Source organism: Taudactylus pleione, unplaced genomic scaffold (genome assembly GCF_031769625.1).
Source record: "Taudactylus pleione unplaced genomic scaffold, aTauple2 ptg000519l, whole genome shotgun sequence".
In the NCBI taxonomy this organism is placed as follows: domain Eukaryota; kingdom Metazoa; phylum Chordata; class Amphibia; order Anura; family Myobatrachidae; genus Taudactylus; species Taudactylus pleione.
This window is the reverse complement of record NW_028284921.1, coordinates 6,479,086-6,499,362: the sequence shown is the minus strand read 5'-3', so window position 1 is coordinate 6,499,362 and position 20,277 is coordinate 6,479,086. Positions and strand designations below refer to the sequence as shown.

The 20,277-nt window shown below is 42.4% G+C and overlaps 1 protein-coding gene across 1 annotated transcript in view; it reads right to left on the bottom strand.

Moving 5' to 3' along the window:
* Positions 1-20,277, bottom strand: part of LOC148501414 (phospholipid-transporting ATPase VD-like) — a 56,151-nt gene that overhangs the window by 8,944 nt on the left and 26,930 nt on the right. Inside the window, exons 2-9 of the mRNA XM_088450557.1 lie at positions 17,472-17,802; positions 13,359-13,553; positions 10,653-10,854; positions 8,744-8,829; positions 8,542-8,648; positions 8,088-8,219; positions 2,300-2,427; positions 94-346 (exon numbers count right to left, since the gene is read on the bottom strand). Of these exons, the coding sequence (XP_088306683.1) occupies positions 94-346; positions 2,300-2,427; positions 8,088-8,219; positions 8,542-8,648; positions 8,744-8,829; positions 10,653-10,854; positions 13,359-13,553; positions 17,472-17,764 (1,396 nt within the window). The 5' untranslated portion in view covers positions 17,765-17,802. The remainder of the gene's footprint in view (positions 1-93; positions 347-2,299; positions 2,428-8,087; positions 8,220-8,541; positions 8,649-8,743; positions 8,830-10,652; positions 10,855-13,358; positions 13,554-17,471; positions 17,803-20,277) is intronic.

Sequence of the window (20,277 nt, the reverse complement as noted above, 5' to 3'; positions counted from 1 at the left end):
GTCATACACAAAATAGAATACTGTCTGCATCAAAGAGACACTAGATTTGTGCAGTCATGAACACACACAAAATTGTCGTTTGTAAAAACATACCGTTGTCTTTATGGGAGTATTCCACCCCAGCAATGCTGCATCTACGGAACACCATCTTGTTCTCAGTCAGAGTGCCCGTTTTGTCAGAAAATATATACTGCACCTGGCCCAGGTCTTCAGCAATATTCAGTGCTCTGCATTCTATCAGCGAGTCAGACTTCTCACAATAAAAATCCCAGTCATTCTGGATAAAGTAGACCTGCCCCAGTTTAACTATTTCAATGGAGACGTATAGCGAGATAGGAATAAGCACCTAGAAAACAGTAAACTTATTATTAAAGCATACATGGAACCAGGCTCTTTTTAACACTTTCATATACCTCTAAATATGCATAACTTATTAGCAGATTTATTATACAAATCAGAAGCAGTATTAATGCAAACACTCAATTATAATAACACCAAAAAACACATAAAACGGTGTTTTCGCTGGTGACCGCTTTTGTAGGTCTATCTCATGAAGGCTTCCCTATGCAAAGAATACAGAAGCCAATTTAACAAATACAGCAACCGGCTGTAATCAGATTGCTATTAGCAGGGGATTGTTACAAAAAAGTTTCATTAAAATAAAGCTTTTTTTCTTACACACCAAAATCCAGCAGATTTTTTTTCTTCTATTTTTACCCAATTTTAAATTTCTTAATGCAAGTGTCTAAGTCAAGTAATCCAATGCACTGAGAGTATGTAAACCACCAAAGCCGGCTCCCACATGCGTAGAAGTGACACAGGGGTCTATTTACTAAGCTGTGTTAGGAGATCAAGTGAACGCTGATAAGGTACCAGCCAATCAGCTCCTAACAGTTTAGTAAATAGACCCCACAGTATCTCTAGATTTTCAACTGCAGGAGAATTTACAGTAAAAGTAGGGCACCATTGGAGAAGCTCTTGAGCCATGTAATTATTCAGTTATCTAATCAGGTGGTTTATTGGTAAGCTGTAACACAAAAGTCACTGCACCCTAAAACAAATGCCTGAAAAATTATAGAGTACAGTAATAAGCAAATAAAGAGGCCTCCTAATCTCTATCATTGATACATCTGTATGGGTATTCTGGTACTTCTATCAAAATTATTAGCAATTTTTTGTTAAGCTTTTATGAAAATATCACAGGATTTGACGCATAACCCAGTCTTATAAATGAACAAAAAAAAAAAAAGAGACGTGATCCACAAAACACATCAAGTACCTAATGTTGCTCAAGAGTGAAAGGTTAAAAGGAGTTATGTCATCTCAACCCCAGGGGGAGATATATCAACCTCAGAAACAGTGAAGAGGTTGCTCATAGCAACCAATTAGCTCCAGTCATTCTATATGTGCTAGATATATGAAAGCTACATTGGTAGCTATGGGCAACTTCTCCACTTTCTCTCTAGAAGGTTTGATGCATCTCCCCAACATGTTTTGTCATGGAAAAGTGTCCATGCATTGACAGCTCTATCAGATGTTCTATTTTTGCATAATCTTCTAACAAGTTTCAATAGTCTCCATATATTGTGTATTTCATAAAAGAATTATACATAAGGATGTAGTCAGGATCCCAACCATCAGAATGCAGACAGTAAAGGCGCACAACCACTAGCAGACATTAATGGACAACTGAACGAAAAACGACATCGCTATCGTTCAGTCGTCCATTAATCGTCCATGAATTGGGCACTAAAATGTCAGAAACGACCAGCGATGCGCACTCCCGCTGGTCGATTCCGACATCAATCGCCCGAACATGCCGGTCAATCTGCCGATGACGACCGATTGACCATGTTTGGGGATGACTGAGGGTACCTACACTGTACGACTAATCGTTCAGTGTAGGCACTGCAGGGGATGGGGTGCGAAAGTACGATTACAATGTCATAATCGTACTGTCTTCCCTGGGTCGCGTAGTGGATATGCACCTTAAGAATACCGACATCGGCATCCCGATGGTCACAATCCCTAGAGATTCAGACTGAGTAATCGGGTTTTCAGCAGCACACCACAATGGTGAGGAGTGGGCATAATGTGATGAGCAGATCAGCCACATTAGTGGTTTTTGAATCTTTCTACCAAAGTAGCAAGTCACTGTATTGGCTCATACGGTGACTATTTGCTTAGGTTATATAGCACCAGTGTTAAAAGCAAGTGAATTACAACTTTACAATCCCGTGGGTGGCTAGAATACAATTCATAAGTTAAAGACACTACCACATGCAACTACATAAACTACCTGAAGGAGGATTATCATTGTCCAAAACATATAGAAACTAGCCAGTGCTGGAGGGGTATGCTCTCCACTCGGTTCCGGCATGCTAAAAACAGGAGCTTCAGAGAAGCCAGTCAGCCAAAATCCATGTCCTTGTTTTAAGAGGAAAAAAAAAAAAAAAAAACAGATGTCAGCTCTAAATAAATAAAGGAAAAGACTGCAAATATGAACATACTATTTAAGTGTCATAATTAGAATAGAGGAAACGTTTCTAGTATTAGAATATACAGCATAATCGTATGTTTGAACAATCACAATGGATCCATATTATGGGTTCTTTATACCCAAAAGGTTTATTAGAGTTGGCCCGGCTAAAAAGTTGATCGTGATCTATTGGTAGCTCGCGGAGTTCCCACCGGTAGATCGCGATCAACAAACTTCCAGCAACTGTGAATGCTGGACTCTGAAGCGATCAGCGGCTAAAGAAGCCGCGGATTGCTTCAGAGGCCAGCGTTACAGTAATGCAGTGTGCGGGTGTTATAATATCACCCGCGATGTAAGGAGCCGGTGCACCAGCTGGATCCAGTCAGCGCGGCAACGGGAGTGACAGCGTGGAGCGGTGCCAGTGTGAAGAAACGCAAGTACTGCACAGGGGTGTAGGCGGGCGGGCTGTTCTGCACTGGGAGGTAAAACTAGTACTGGGGTCACAGCATAAAGGGCACAGGGGGCATTGCATAAGGGGAATCTGTGAAATACTGACTGCTGAATAGCCGCCGGTTCTCATACCGAAGCCCGAAGGGAGGACATCCCAACAGCAGCTCGTAAGTATGCCACCCCTCCCTTGGTGGTGCCTAACCCTAAGTACCCCCCCGGGGGTGCCTAACACTACTTCCGCTTCCCCCACCCTAAACCTTTGGTAGGGTCTCGCTTCCGCAAGCCCTGGAGTGATTTTGGCTCTATCAGAGCCAAAATCACTCCCACTGACATCACTAGTGATGTCAGTGGGGCCGGCTTCAGCTGGTAGGCGTTCCCATGGGAACGCCTCCGTCTGGCAGCCACGCCCCCGGCACGCCCACCAAAGGGGGCGTGCTGTCACTCAACATCGACAGCACGCCTCCTTTGGTGCGAGACCCGGAGCGACGGAGAGCCCGTCGCTATCCGGGTCTTACGCATGCGCACGACGGAGCTCCCTCCGTCGTGCGCATGCGTAGTGGGGCAACATTGACCCGCTTGCGAGCGTCCTGCGCTCGCGAGCGTGTCTGAATGACCCCCTGAGGGTGGACAATTACCTTAACATCCTTTATATGGACACAGAGACTGATAAATTTCACCTAACAGCATTAGTCAGCGGCGTCTGACACGTGCATCTGCCGCATAGCCTTACAACTGGAGAAGCGTAGTAGGTGTGGGCTGCGATCATAGCTGCTGGTGTAGTGTACAGCCGGGAGAGTGCAAGAGCAGCGGAGTGGCAGTCAGCCACACAACCGGAGATGTGAATTATTACATTTATGACCTTGCTGCTGGTGCAGCGTCTAAGCTGGGAGAAACAGCGGTGGAGCTGTAGCCGGGTAAAGTGACATATTGCCGGCACTTTCATCAACAGTATGCAAATCAAACGCTGTTATTTAATTCCCAGCCACTTTTATTACAACTCCCCTCTTGCATTCTTGGAGCCGGATACTTACCACATGGCTATCCTATGTTCAAAACACGGCCTTTCTATCATGAAGTGAGGATATAGATGGGTGTACAAACTGCATCCACATTGGATTTTGAGCCTTATTGGTCTGCTAACCATCAATACTTGAACGATAATTAGTAACAAAGGAAGTAGATTATTGTATTTTTAGCAGTCCTTCTGGTAATTATCTTAGACAGTTTCTATTTAGATGCAGATTACCAAGTGAACTGTTTGATAAACTGTTACATTCCACATTTTGCCTATAGAGATGCCTTTATGTATGAAAGGAACATTTGTACCGGTTTTTTTTATATAGTGTTTATTAAATAATTTGAAACAGTGAGTTGGACCATATATTTGTGTTTAAATACTGGAAGTATAGGTGCTCCAACAATTTTTATTGTGTTCGAAGCTTATCTATTGGCTTAAAGGCAGAGGTTCCCAAACTGTGCACCATGGCACCCTGGGGTGCCTTGGGACACTTGCAGAGGTGCCTCAGCACCAAATCAAATTATATATGGTAAATTTAATATAAAAACGTGAACAAACAGAAGTGTAAAGCTGTCCACCACCACATAACAACCTAAGGATGACAGGATGATAAGGATGATAGAGCGCCGTGATACATAAAAGTTTGGGAACCACTGGCTTAAGGGGAAGTGGTAATTACCCTTGGGAGCAGCCTTTCCAATATTCCCTGTAGGTGGTGCACTATATACGCTCTCTCTCTGTTTGAATAATCACTTAACACACAGATAATGTATAAAATGCACTCTGGTACAGTACATGGTTTATCCCCAATAACGGGAGTGCAGACATTCACTGTCCTAGCGCAGGATGTGGTAGCCGCAGATTCAGTTTAGCTAATTGTACACTAAAGTGTAATTCAAACAAAACAGTTACTGAAAACAATGACAATTCTGTATAGGTCCACGATGTAATCTATTTTGGGCTACAAAAGGAAATTCACACATTTCATGCAAAACAGGAAGAAGATGCAGAGATACGCCTATCTGCACTTGGTTAGCCTTTAATCTCGGAGACTAAATAAAGCTGCACTACCAGCTTGGAAAATACGGTCAGGATGATGCCTCTGCCCTCATAGGCAGAGAACCAGCTACATACAGCCTGGGCCTTTCACTAGAGGGAGGCCGGCAGCACAGAGCCAAATTTCCAAGGTGATAGTTCAGGTTTAAATTAAAAAAGAAAAAATTTAATTTGTGACAACTCTTATTTTAAATAAGTGGTGACAATGTTTTTCAAACTCTCTCACATGTTACTGTTCAGAAGAAAACCTTCATATAAAATAAATTATATATATATATATATATTATATATATATATATATATATATATATATATATATAGAGAGAGAGAGAGAGAGAGAGAGGAGAGAGAGAGAGAGAGAGAGAGAGAGAGAGAGAGAGAGAGAGAGAGAGAGAGAGGAGAGAGAGAGAGAGAGAGAGAGAGAGAGAGAGAGAGAGAGAGAAGAGAGAGAGAGAGAGAGAGAGAGAGAGAGAGAGAGAGAGAGAGAGAGAGAGAGAGAGAGAGAGAGAGAGAGAGAGAGAGAGTGTGTGTGTGTTCGGGTTTCTGAAATCCTGATCCGAGTCAGGCTCGACTTTTCCCGCCTGACTCGGATCTGAAATCGAGGCAAAACGTCATCATCCCACCTTCCGGGTCTCGCGGGTTTTCGATTCTATATAAGGTACCCGCGTCGGCGCCATTTTTTCACTCGGCTGTGGACAGTGAAGAGGGATGGTGGGAGTTAGGGCTGGCTGGGCTGTGTAGTGTAGTGTATTGTTGTGCTGTGCTGCTGTTTTCCATAGGGGCTGTGTCCACTCCAAAGTCCTGTGCAGTGTCCCAGTCCTAAAGGGGTGCTGTAGTGTTGTCCAGGGGGTGCTCTGTCCATCAGGGGTGCTCCCCCCAAGTGCAAAAAAAATAAAATATATTTTCTGTGTTTGTGAATTGTGCGCGCATTAGCCGCACGTGCATCAGCAAAGTAGTGCCAAGCGTGCGCCTGTGTCATAAGTAAAGGGCCGGCTGGCTTGACCGTTGAAGGGTGCTGTAACCCCCAAAGTGCACTCCAAACAAGATAAAAAAATATTTTCTGTGAATTGTGTGCACTGTGGCTACATGTGCATCAACAAAGGAGCGGCGCCAAGCGTGCGCCTGTGTCCCATAAGTCTGTTAAAGGGTGTTGTAACCCCCAAAGTGCACTCCACAAAAAATAAACAATTCTTTTTTTTCTGTGTTTGTGTGCGAAATGTATGCGCAGTAGCCGCACGTGCATCAACACAGCAGCAGCGCCAAGCGTGCGCCTGTGTCATAAGTCAAGGGCCGGTTTGGACATCTGGTCCGGACTGAAGGACGTGCCAACAATTTCTGACATGTCTACTGTCACTGCATATGATACTGTCACCACTGACAGAATGGTGGAGGAATTATTTTCTGTGTTTGTGAATTGTGTGCACTGTGACTGCACGAGCATCAACAAAGGAGCAGCGCCAAGCGTGCACCTGTGTCATAAGTAAAGGGCGGGCGGGCGGGCTGGCTTGTCCGTTAAAAAAGGTGCTGTAACCGCCGAAGTGCACTCCAAAAAAAAATAAAAAATTATTTTTTTTCCTGTCTTTGTGAATTGTGTGGGCTGTAGCCGCACCTGCATCCTCAAAGCAGCAGCGACAAGCGTGCGTCTGTCTGTTAAAGGATTACATCGGTGACAGCATCCAAGTAGGCATGTCAGACAGTCCGTACCTGTACTGGCAGGAAAAAGAGGCAATTTGGAGGCCCCTGTACAAACTGGCTCTATTTTACCTGAGTTGCCCACCTTCCAGTGTGTACTCCGAAAGAGTGTTTAGTGCAGCCGGGAACCTTGTCAGCGAAAGGCGTAGGAGGTTGCTTCCACAAAATGTGGAGAAGATTATGTTCATAAAAATGAATTATCAACTCTTCCAGGGAGACCAGCCTCCAGAACGTACAGAGGGACCTGTGGTGGTGGATTCCAGCGGGGACGAATTAATACTCTGAGGATGAGGATGTACACACTGAAGAGGGTGAGGAATCGGTGAATGAGGAGGATGAGGACGACATCTTGCCTCCGTAGAGACAGTTTGTGCAGGGACAGATTAATTGCCAGCTTGTTTTGTGGGGGCCCAAACGAACCAATCTTTTCAGCCAGTCGTGTGGCAGACCCTGGCGCTGAAATGATTGGTTTGTTAAAGTGTGCATGTCCTGTTCATACAACATAAGGGTGGGTGGGAGGGCCCAAGGACAATTCCATCTTGCACCTTTTTTTTTTTCTTTGCATTATGTACTGTTTGGGGCCTAGTTTTTCAAACTGCCATCCTGTCTGCCACCGCAGTGTCACTCCTAGATGGGCCACGTGTTTGTGCTGCCCACTCGTGTCGCTTAGCATAGTCATCCAGCTACGTCGGTGCAACCTTTTGGACATAAAATCACTATTGTGAGGTGTTCAGAATAGGCTAGAAATTAGTGGAAATTAAGGTTATTGAGGTTAATCATAGCATAGGAGCAGAAAAACCAACACATTCTGTGATTTTAGCTGTTTTTATGCTTTTTTTCAAAAAAATCCAGATCCAAAACACCAAAGGGTGGTTTTGGCAAAACCAATCCAGATCCAAAACACAAAGAAAGATCCAAAACACGAATTGTGGCCGGTACACACACTTTTTTTTTCACAGGGCCGGTGCAGGCCACACCCCTTCCATGTGATTTCACATGGGGCAAGACATGCCCCCTCCGTGTGATTTCACATGGGGCGAGGCCACAATCGCAGGTGATTACAGCAATGCCGGGAGCATCCAGAGGATGCTCCGGGGAGCTGTAAGGGCAGCGGTGTGACCGACGCTCCTGGCGGCGCTGCTGCATAGATTGTGGCTGCAGTGTGCCATTCTAGGCACCCTGCTAGCCAGATGAGGCTAGCAGAGAAAAGCTCAGAGGGCCAGACCAAATGATTCCAAGGGCCTCATATGGCCCCCGGGCCTGAGGTTCCCCATCCCTGATATAAACCCACCCAGTGATCTCTGTTAGGGCACTTCGTGACATGCATGAACATGCAATTTATGCTGCATAGCTGAATAAAAGGGATACACATTTTTTTTCTTGGTTAATTACCCAGGGCTCCGACCAAGCACATTATCAATAAGAGCAGGACACACCACAATATATCAGAATTCAGCCTCCTTTCCAATCTGCTTCGCTTGTATCGGGGACCATTGTTATTCAGCATAGTCTTGGTTTCATGTCCTAAAAACACAAAGAAATAATTTCTTTGCACCTTACTCTCAATAACCAGATCATAGAACCCAATTACCAATTCCAATACAAGACCAACCCAGTATCGCTATTACAATGTCTCTGGTAATCCCAATGGATATTCTCCTGTTTTATCCATAAAACGGATGTGACGTCTTAGTGACCAGTACAGCGTTTTTTTTTTTTTTTGTTTTTTTTTACTACCTTTATGTTTAAGTATAGTTTTATATTTGTCAGACAATACAAAATCCATGATACTAACAACAAATAGAATGAGAACTACAAAAAACCCATCCATTTTAGCAATACTCACCTGCGTATGCGACAATACCAATAACAGTTTCTGTATTTCGCACAATGCAGCCTCTCAACAACAAATTGTGTTTATCGAGACCAACTTTCTCCTCATCTGGATGAGATCTTTATATAAAAATATAAAAACATATCATTTAATGATCTCCATACTTTAGAAAGCAATACAGATGACCATTTGAGAAGGCGTCACACATACTTACAGGACGCCCTTGAATCTGCCAATGTCACTATTTGGAGTTTCACACTGGATCCGGCTTGAAAACTTTTCAGGCTCAAAGTCATAATCCTTCGTAAACAAAGAACGGGTAATCGTGAGAGACCGCAGAAAGCATTTTACAGGATGTATACAGGAAATTCCTTCATTAAGTTATCTGGTTCAGAAAACATCTAACTTTTTTTTGTTTTTGACTGAGATGCTTTTCCTAGAGTGTTATTATTGCATAGGACAGTTATTACTTCCAGGACCTAAAATTACACAGTCATTTAGATTCCTCCTAAGTAATAGAAACATACAAATTAGCATTTGGACTTGGCATAAAATGTTTAAGATACAGAAATGCCTTTAACAGAGAATAGCTTGAAGCAGAGATAGATTCTAGACATTTATAATATTTAAGCTAGCGCAGAGAATAAAAAAGGTCTTTATATAATATAATGAACACAGATTATATAAATACTTACAACCCCGATGGTAATGTGATTTGTACTATTGCTATTCATGTTTTGGTTGAAAACACACTCGACATATCTGTCAGATATCTGTCTGGTTGGAATGAAAACCTGGTAATGTATGGGAGCAAATGACAATCGTCCATTTACTCACAAACACTGGAAATAGCCAAAAATGGTTGTTCAGACAAATTGGTTAAAACACACAAATGTAACCAATTTGAACAATTTTTTTAGTCCTTTTTTCAGTGTTTAAAACTATATGATCGACTGTCATTTGCTCCCATACATTACCAGGTTTTCATTCCAACCAGCCAGATTGGACAGATATCTGACAGAAAATTGTATAGTGGATGCCCAGCTTTAGTGGTTTATATGCCAGCCACCAGGTTACACTAAATCTAGGAATGTAGGCAATATGGAAAATCTGAGTCAGATGTAATGGTTACAAAAGAAAAAATATATTATATATATATATATCTTCGAGGGGTATATTTACTAAAAAGTGAGAGTTTTTAGAAGTGGAGATGTTGCCCATAGCAACTGATCAGATTCTAGCCATTATCTTCTAGTAGGTGCTAGTTAACAGTTAAGTAGCATCTGATTGATTGCTATGGGCAACATCTCCATTTGTAAAATCCTGCACTTTAGTAAATATACTCTTGGGATTCTATGAATCCATGAAATCCAAGGTAAAATATATTCATATGCTTACACAGAGGAAATCATTGTCAGTGACTACTGACAGCCTGTGTCCACACATTGTATTTTCCTCCCTTTTAATTTGTAAGTCATTTGCAATCTAGAACTATTCGTGACATGTTTACTTTTCTGGCATCTGATCACAACACAGTATTTATATTTTAACTGTAAATTAATTTCCCAAAAAGCAAGGCGCGTAATGTCTCCTCTTCTCCCTCGTCTGCTCTACACAATTATGTACAGTAAATTATGTGACATGGTTTGTACTTATGTAATTTGTCCTATTCCCTTTGCACTGCACTATGAAACCATTGCGGCACCTTATAAATAAATATTCTCTAGAACGGTCCAAGTGCTGATGTTGCATACAATTAGATTCCAGCTTGCCTCAGATGTGAGCAGTATAGTAATTGCTCTAATTTTAGCAGGAACCATCACTTTCGGGGCAGCAACCTGCACTCAGGGATGCCCTTTACCCTTAGATCTTTCCCGATAAATCCTGTTCATTTTAAACACTGAGCACTAAGCTGACATTGAAGGATGGGGCACTGCACTGACTCCCATAATCTATGGCCCCCCCACCCAGTATGAAGATGATCCCCTATGTACAGTTGGTCCTTGTGCATCTTGATATCAAATGGCCAAAAGGACATTGCCAAGTGCACTGCTACCACGAACGTGACCTGACATTTTTCGGACAACTTTGTGGCTCTCTCTCGGACAAAGTTCAGACATTACCATGCTGTATCCTTTAGCCACCTGTCTCTGCTTCAAGTTTGTTTCACCATCAAGGCTAGAAGTTTCAATATGACAAACCCCATCAGGGTCCGAGGAATGCAGCAGGACCATGTCGGCAGGGATAATCTCGTCACACCGGAGCTTAATGAAATTCCCCACCTGAACATCTTTCCAGTAGCACTCGACATATTTCTTTTCCTTCCTAAGAGACATTGAAAAGTGACATATTAAACCATTATACTTGTCCTATGCACAAGTTGCGTGCCTGAAGCACATGCATTCAGGCTGGAACATGTCAGAAAAAAATAAGTATCTGTAACTAGGTAAGTACAAGGGACAGATAGGTACTCCTATTAGGAGACATGCCAGCTAAGGCAATAGTAAAGGGCCAAACATTTCCTATTACCATTCTAAATTCACAGCAGGGCGGAAATTAGAAACCTTTATATAGTTTATCTGGTTCATGTAATAATCACCAGTAATTATTGGTCCCACAAAACTGCATAACATGAAAGCAAAGGTCTCCAAACTTGACAGACAACTGGGGCTTCCACATACACAAAGAACCTTGTAACTACTTTAGTATGTAATTTCTGAAGGTGCGTACACACGTAGGGATCTGCCAGTGATACGATATCGCTGGCAGATAGTTATGCACCCTCCCTGGTATGCTGGATGATCAATATCGATCATCCAGCACACCAACTGACTATAGCGACCCGCGATTGACAATCGCGGGTCCCTATAGTAACTTGCTCGATATCGAGCAAGTTGACCGGCATGCACGGCCAATGGACGATATCGCTATCGTTCATACGTGGCCGCGCATCGCTGGTCGATGGTAAGCTGGTAGGGTCCATTTAAAAAGAACAATTTGAAAGATAACCATATCAATATCGTTCAAATCATTCTTTTAAATCGCTACGTGTCTACGTACCATTAGACAGCCAGTCAAATGGCCAACCAGACTAGAAGGTCATACCCAGCAATGAGATCAGGGACAGAAAATAAACCTGTGTAATTTGGGAAGAGAAATGTGTATCAGCAGATGACTTGCAGTTAGAGGGGAGTGGCGCATGGCCGCTGTAAGTCTATGCAGTCCGTTACACAAGAAAGGTACCAGTTATATAGTACATGAAAATGTATAATGTTATATTGTATGGTAAGGGGTTCCCCTCCAGACCTCAAGTACCCACAACAGTTTGTTTTCAGGATTCCGGCTTGTGCAGACAGGTGGTATAATTACTGACCCACCCAGCCACATCGATAAATCACTAGAATTAAAGAAATCTTCAAAACATTATCTGTTGGGGTGGAGTTGAAAGCCCCTATTGTATGGTTTTCAAGTATCTGTTTAGCAGGTATGTGAGGGATCCACTCATTCTATTTTATGTTAAATGTTTTGTAAAATGTATAACACAGAAAAGCTACTTTAAGTGCATCTGAGGTACAGACAGGGTCATATAAAATTTAGCACTCATTACAATTTTTGTCAGTTTTATATAAAGCTCCTTCCATATTCCTACGGCTAAACACTGACTGTCTAATCTCATTTAATAATGATATCTTCATTCATTCAGACTCTAAATACAGGGTGGAAACCACATATAGGGCTGGATTCAATTATCAGCGATATCGCCGCAGTTTTTTAGGGAATATTATCGCCGATTTTTCATGTAAATATGGAGAACACTTTTCTCCAATTTGAAAAAAGGGGAAAAACTTGCAAAATCCCTATTTTTGTGTAAAAATGTGGGCATTTCTTACAGAACTCTTTGGACAGCCCCCCTAATGATACTTTAGCAGAGAAAAAAAAATCGTAAGTTGCGTACTTTAGCGAAAAACGACCGCTGAACTTTTGGTCTAAATTTTTTTTCTCTCTCTTGAAAAATGCGTTTAACATATTGGGTTTCGTATTTTGGAGGGCCGTAAGGATGAGCCAAGTGTTTTAAACGTCACACGTGGCAGGAGCAGGCGTTTTTTTAGCGGTTTTGAAAAACCGCCTGCGCCAGCCATGTGCAATGTTTAAAACTCTTGGCGCATTCTTATGGCCCTTCAAAATACCAGACCCAATACCTTAAACGCAGTTTTCACGGGGGGAAAAAAAATATATATACCTTGAAACCGAAATTTCAGCTGTCTTTTTCGCCAAAGTATGCAATTTCCGAAAAACTTGTTAAACTATCATTAAGGGGGCTGTCCAAAGGGTTCTGAAAGAAATCCCCAAATTTTTACCCAAAAATAGGGATTTTTCAAAAATTTTTCGCCTGCCCTAGGCTGGATAAAATATTTCTCCAGTTTTTAGGCGAAAAACGGCAGTTTTTTCCACAGTCGTTGGCGAAACCGGCTGCAATATCAGCCGATTTCGCCTTTAATTAAATTCCCCCCATAGTGGGCAAACTATTAATTTAATGTCCACACACGTCTTTGCTGAACCAGCTTGCTGTAGTTTATTCAGGTAAGTCAGGATGGTACAAACAGCAACAGCGTTGATTCCAGCATCTTACCAGTAAAAGTATGCCTGCAACCCTGTCACCGACTAGACACTGTTGTTCCTTTATAGTCACTGGCGAACTAACTTGGTGTCGGTGGCTCCACCCCACACACACACAAGACCAGCTGTTCTGTGTGCAGGAATGTGAGGAATTAACCTTGTCTTTACAGTTTAGATTTAAGATTATGTAGACATTTGGAGCAGACACTCACCTACAATATACCAGAGTGAATATATGGTTGATGACCTTGTCTAGTTTGTATTTCCTGTAGTCTTCTAGACCATCTTTTATAGCAATGATAGTTAGAACGGCCACAAGGGGGAGCATTGTGATTTCCTTCTGGAAAGCTTCAACCAAAGGGACCCAGTTGAGAAACACCAGAAAGAGAAAGTATAGGTTGGCTGCTCTGAAAAGAAAATATATGGTAGAGAACAAAAAAAATTAATTTTACAGATATAGACTGCAACAGTAAAATATATTGCGAGTGACAGTCAGGAATGTTACTATATTTACATTTTTTTATGCTGTTACTACACTTGGAACTCTTGTGAATTTGAATGTTGTTCCTCTTTAAGGTGCACCTAGAAAGGAAGGCACTCTGCTGTAATGCTGGGTACACACCTAAAGAGTTTCTGTCCAACCATCCAACTAGTAGATTGGTTGGAATGAAAATCTGGTAATGTATGGGAGTAACTGATGATCAGAAATTTGCTCCTAAATGCCAGAAAACAGATGAAAATGGTCGTTCAGACAAGTTTGTTAAATGTTTGATCTAAACAAATTTGTTCAAACTGTTTTTGTCCATTTTCCAGCGTTTGGGAGCAAATTGCTGATTGTCATTTGCCTTCATGATTTTCATTCCAACCAATCAACTACAGTAGTTGGATGGTTGGACAGCAAATCTATAGGTGTGTGCCCAGCCTATGGTGCAAAAGTTAGACTACCCAGTTTAAAGAGGACATTTAAAATAACTAAATATATACTGTAAAATGAGGAACGAGGAATTTGGAAATGAGGAATTTGTGCAAATTAGTGGCTCCAACAAACACTTTAATATAAAATCTTTCTTGGAGTGTAGTGACTTGTCATAATCCAGACAGCCTAGGCGCACCTAAGGTCTGATTCAGCAGCATTCGCACGTAGATCAAGCGATTGTTAGCCTTTGCGCATATGCTGCACTGCAATTACGTACGCACACAGAAACCCATCTATAGTGAGTGATAGCCTGAGCGTTTGGGAGTGGTGACAGGGGGAGTGGTAGGGAAAACACTGGCGTTCCTGTCCATTTGAACGCAGTTGCTTGGGCGTACATAAATTAGTCACTGCGATTGTATACGCAGCTTTAGAGCCCACTGCGTGCGCAGAGATTTGCGGCAGGTCAGACCTGGTGTAAATACTGCGTGAGTGATCAATGTGTGTCGGTGAAAGATTGTTACACAGAAGAGTTACAGTGGATGGATGTGAGAAAGCAGCAGTCGGCGTCTTTAGGTCGGCGGGGCTTTTGCAAACATTAGCATATTTTCTCATCTGCGTTCCGTGTGAATTCGCAGCTGTAAATGCAATAGAGATCCTTACTGAATCAGGCCCTTAGACTAATAGTGCTCACTTGGTGTATGTCTCTTGGGCATTAACGTAATCAAACTAAATTCATCTGAAGTTTTTATAACGTAATGATAATATGGGGAGCCTTCGTCGTGTTCCCAATAAGAGGAACTAGTCAACAAAAAGCCCAAGAAGAAATTAAACGAAAGCATTAAAAAGGAAAAACAAAACAAACCACACACACACTATGGGGGCAATTCAATTCAACGCGAATTGAATAGCGTCAGGAGCGAGCTCTCGGAGCTATTCAATTCAGTGCAGTGTGGTCGGAGAATGCAGTTTCTTGCGTTGTAACAAGGGTGTTAAGGACCGGTAATCGGCATTCTCTGCCCAAAGTGCCGGGCGCGTGGCCGTCAGCGCCGCGCTATACAGATAAACAGCTGTGCGCCCAGCACTTTGGTCAGATTTCTCCTTGCATCCCCAGGGGGGTGCGACAAGATATCCTTAGTCCGCCCAAACAGCGCGGTGTATTGAATAGCTTCGGAAGCTCAGTGCATTCAAATATTATAGACTCCTGTGTGAAGAATAGGAACAAGCCTGTGACCGAGTAGTAGGTAAGTATAAAGATGTCCTTATACATCAATGCCGTAGTTGCGCTAAAAAGCCCCTCAGCGCCAGGTCCCATGTTACTCTGCTAGCGTCAGTCATCTGTTTTTGCTGAAAATGCATCTAAGTCGCATTGCGATGCGATTAGGACGCACCAGCAGATTGTGGACTGTGCTGATTAATTTGACACTTTTATAACTGTATGAGACTAAGGGCAGTATTCAATTAGTTTTGTGTCTGCAAAAAAAGTTTTGCCTGCCCGACTTTCCACCTACATCGCGTGTTTTGGACGCGGAAACTTATCGTGCACGCCCCCGCTATTCACCCTATTGAATCCAAACCACGTGAAACCAGCAAGCTGCGAAGTTGGAACAGGCAGAAAGTGCTGTCAAACGGGGAAATCAGCCTGAACCCCCAAAAAGATGCACTAACATTGGGAATCAATGTAGACGTGCCCGAATAGCCCTAATAAAGCTATTTGGGGTACTTAAGTAGCTATTGAAACTACTTATTAGCGTCTTTGCACAAGTATTTTTTTGTGAAAATAAGTAGTCCTGTCAAATTTGGGGTACTTGAAAATGGGTGCCAGCATGTTTTACTGTCTCTAAAGTGAAAGTTTTAATAAAAGTGAAATTCCACTGTCCTACAACCACCTACAATCTCAAAAACATTTGGCCTCTTCTTAGAGCACCCCCAGAACCTTATTTCCCTAGTTTTTGAAATTGTCCCTCCACTTTGTGCTTTTTCACTCCCAAAATGAAAGTACTTTTTTGGAGGTGTTAAGTTTTTCCCTGGAATTTTTTGACACAGTTGTCCTTTGGGGGGCTGTCCCAAGGGTTGTGAGTGGTTTCCCACCTTTGCACCCCAAAATAAATGTAGCACTTTTCTCCTGCAATTCAGAGGCAAATCTTTTTCGTCTATTACATTGTACTGACTTTCCGTGTACGCAAAACCCGGCTGGAATTGAATACGGAAATAAGTTTTCTCCATGCGAAAAGCCCCGATCCGCGATACTTTTCCGCGGATCTCGGCCTTTCGCTTCTAATTGGATGCGGCCCCGAAGTGAAACAATGTAGTGGCCGCAGCTTTTTTATTCTAAGTTCAGTTTTGTTTCATATACAGAATCAGACCCAAGTGCACAAAGATATAAAAGTGTTGCCTATCGAATTAATCGGCACAGTCTGCGGGTGCGCCCTGGTCGCATCACATTGCCCGACGCTAACAGAGTAGCACGGAACCTGGCAGCTCTCACGCCAGGAAAGTCGCGCTGTGTGGCGTATTGAGGCTAGATGTAGGAGGACGCATCTTTATCTATAGCAACTTAATCAAGAAAGAGCTGAACACAAAGTCAGATACAAGATGCTAGTCAGGGGACATTTCTAACACTGGTCAGTTTAAATTTAATCCTGTAGGGCAGAAGTTCCCAAAGTCCACATTCAATGCGATGTGAATAGCGCTGAGAAGGAGTTCCCAGAGTTATTCAACTGACCGCGCTGTTAAGTCCGATTAGAGGAAGGTGCGAGCAGAAATCAGACTTAAGTGCCGACCACGATGCTTAGAGCAGCGCTAACAGCACTGCAGCAGTCACTTTAGTTGAAGAAAGTGCGGTAACCGGCATCTCCGAACTATAGTAAGTGCAGGGTGCGATGGGTGACCACTGAATAGCTCCTGGAACTCCATCCTGGCACTATTCACATCACGTTGAATTGTATCGCCCCCTTTAAGGATATACAGTGCATGTTTTACAGATCTCCCATTTGGTGTACAAATGTATTCATTACTGGCTGATGCATTTACAAGATCTGTGGCTGGAACTAATTATTTCAACCGTGATACTGACGGGTCTAGTTACTAAGCAGTGTTAGGAGACAGAGTGAAAAGTGATAAGAAAGTGATAAGGTGCCAGCCAATCAGCTCCCAACTGTCATTTTTCAAACACAGCCTGTGAGATGGCAGTTGGGAGCTGACTGGCTGGCACCTTATCACTGTCTTATCACTTTTCACTGTGTCTCCTAACACTGCTTAGTATATAGACCCCTGAGTCCTGTAATACATGCACTGAGGACTTGGGCTAGGAAACACTGCTGTAGGGAATATCCTTGCCAACCAACTACCTCATTTGCTGCTGATGCATTTCTGCACAGGTGCAATAACCACTGAGTCAGCAAAAACTTACCTGTGGAACTGTTCGAATAGGTTCCTTGGAATGAAGTTCAGCAATGTGTATTTGGTAGTGCATATTTTGTTGTTCTTGTAGCCTTTGGTGAGCATCTCATACTCTTCCTTAAACTGATCCAAACATGGGACAATGATCCTGTGTTTAGAAGATAATCTGCCTCTTCCATTGTTTCTGCCAAATGTCAGGAAGTGTCGTGATGGCGAGGACCCTTCTGAGGTTTCATTGCGGCTACTTTCTGAGGGTACAGCATGCTGCCATCGGTGACGTGCCCACTGGATGGGGTTTGCCATATCAATCCAGGTGTTGGCATAAATCCTCAATGTTCTTCCTTACAGTGGAAGAGAGCAATGTGGTTACAAGTTGGATACTAGTGCCCAGCACATTTCTCTGCTACAAGGTTTCATTTTCACATTCATCAAAACAAACTCCCATAATGTAGGCAAATAGATTTCATTCATTTATATTAAGGTGGGCCAGTAATACACTACAGCTGTAATGCCTGCCACACCCAAAGAAAAATGTAAGTTGGATATTAAAGTTATTAAATATAGATTCTCATGTCTAAAAGTATATTCAGTGTAGTGTTCATTCTAGCACCCTGCACCTGTCTCAGCCCGCGCAGTTCCTCTTTCCTGTCTGGGGTGTCTCACTACTGCTCTGATGCTTCTAGCACACTAAGCTGATGTAACAAACTTGATACACAGACCAGAGAGTGCTAGAAGCAGAAGAGCAGTAGAGCGACACCCCAGTCTTGAAAGAGAAACTGCATGGTTTGTGACAGGTGCAGGGTGCTAGAATTAATACTACAGTGGGTAAACCTGTTCGGAATTACAAACATTTGTTTTTCATGGCTGAATGTGAATTCAAATTATACAACCCGTTACATATATAATATACGGGTGTCCATTATGGAATACACTTCATTCTATGCCAACAGTAGATCCTACCGCTTCTATTAATTTATTTAATCTAAATCCTAGTTAATACACTGGGGATTAAAACACTGTAATGCTGGGTACACATAGGCCAATATATCGGCCGTTCAATTGAATGGCCGATTTATAATGGGTGCGTCGGCCAGTGCGTACAGTCTACACAGATGTGTCCACATACATCTATCCTTTGTGTGCTACACATAATGCAGGAGCTCTGTGCGACTCAATAGTGCAGAGTGTATTTTCGTGCGACTTTTTGCCTTCAATAGGTAGCACAAGCAGCTTCTGCTGATTAAAATGATATGCAGCATGCCTATGTTCTCTGTGCGTCTGCGGGTGTATCTGCAAGCGAAACGCTACGTTACAGTGTTACAGCCGCTGACACTATCGTAGCATTAAGCATGCAGATACCTCCGTAGTCGCACAGAACATAGGCATGCTGCATATCATTTTAATCAGCAGAAGCGGTTTGTGCTAGCTATTCACATCACTGTGCAAATAAGACACATTTGGCAAAAAGTTGAACGGAAAGACGCTGTGCACTACCGAGTCACGCCACCGTATGGCGCAACTAGAAAGGCTGTTTAACGTGCAAGGAGGCTAGATGTACGAGGACACATCTGTATGTCTGAACGTCATCGAATATCGATGGGATGCTGACTACATCCCCCTGCTGTCTTTTTGGAAAGGTAAATGATCCATACCAATGATAAACTGATAATCTGGTTCTACGGTCAGCATGGATTCTAGTACAAAAAAATGCTAGCCTCACTAGAGAGTAATAGCCTGCATAAGACTATATACATTCATCTGTTTGAACATGAATATAGGAAATGAAAGCAAAATAGGGATTTGGAGCCAACTGTTTAATAGCCAACTTGTTCCCAACAAATCTAGCAGCATTCTGGACAGACAAAAAGTAACTAATGTATTTTATAGCAAGTCCACATAGCGGAACTATCTTCAAATATTCAAGAAACACTTTGGGGTTTTGATCCTGAGTTTAACCCTTACCGTACACAGAAAGCCTAGAAGCACTGCAATGCCAAGTTATAGAGATGACTATGTTGTTACACAAATATGCAGACACATCTCTATGCCATGAGTATCAGCCATTAAGTACAGTGCTACAACTAATAATTTCAAAGCAAATCAAATGCCTTTAAGTCTTGCCAGGCACAGCATGACCTGCATACATCAATTCCATTGTACAGTATGTAGTTTCTAATGAGGACATTCTGAAAAGTCTGAGAAGATACATAAGAGATAGATACGAGATAGAGGAGTTTGTATATTCTCCCTGTGCTTGTGTGGGTTTCCTGGTACTCCAGTTTCCTCCCACACTCCAAAAATATACCAGTAGGTTAATTGGCTCCCAACACAAATTAACCCTAGTGTGTATGTGTCTGCGGATGAGATAGGGAACCGAAAATGTAAGCTCCACTGGGGCAGGGACTAATGTGAATGAACAAATTCTCTGTAAAGCGCTGCAGAATGTGTGCGCTCTATAAATAACTGGAAAAATTATATTATATACACACACATGCACACCAGTACAATATATTATAAATATATATATATATATATATATATATATATATATATATATATATATATACTGCAAGTTAGCCTGCTAATGCACTGGCAGGCTCTTTTTTTTCCAGGCTATCATTTTTGCCATCCACTATAAATGTTGCAAAATTCAAATTATTTGACGCCATGTAACTGCTCCCAACAGCCCTCTACATTGTTCTGCTGTCTTGTTTGCCACTTTTTTGGGGTCCAGGATGATCTCCCCAATCTCTCAAACACTTCACTCAGGTCACACACACACAACATATGGTGCATACACACGGTCAGATTTTTCT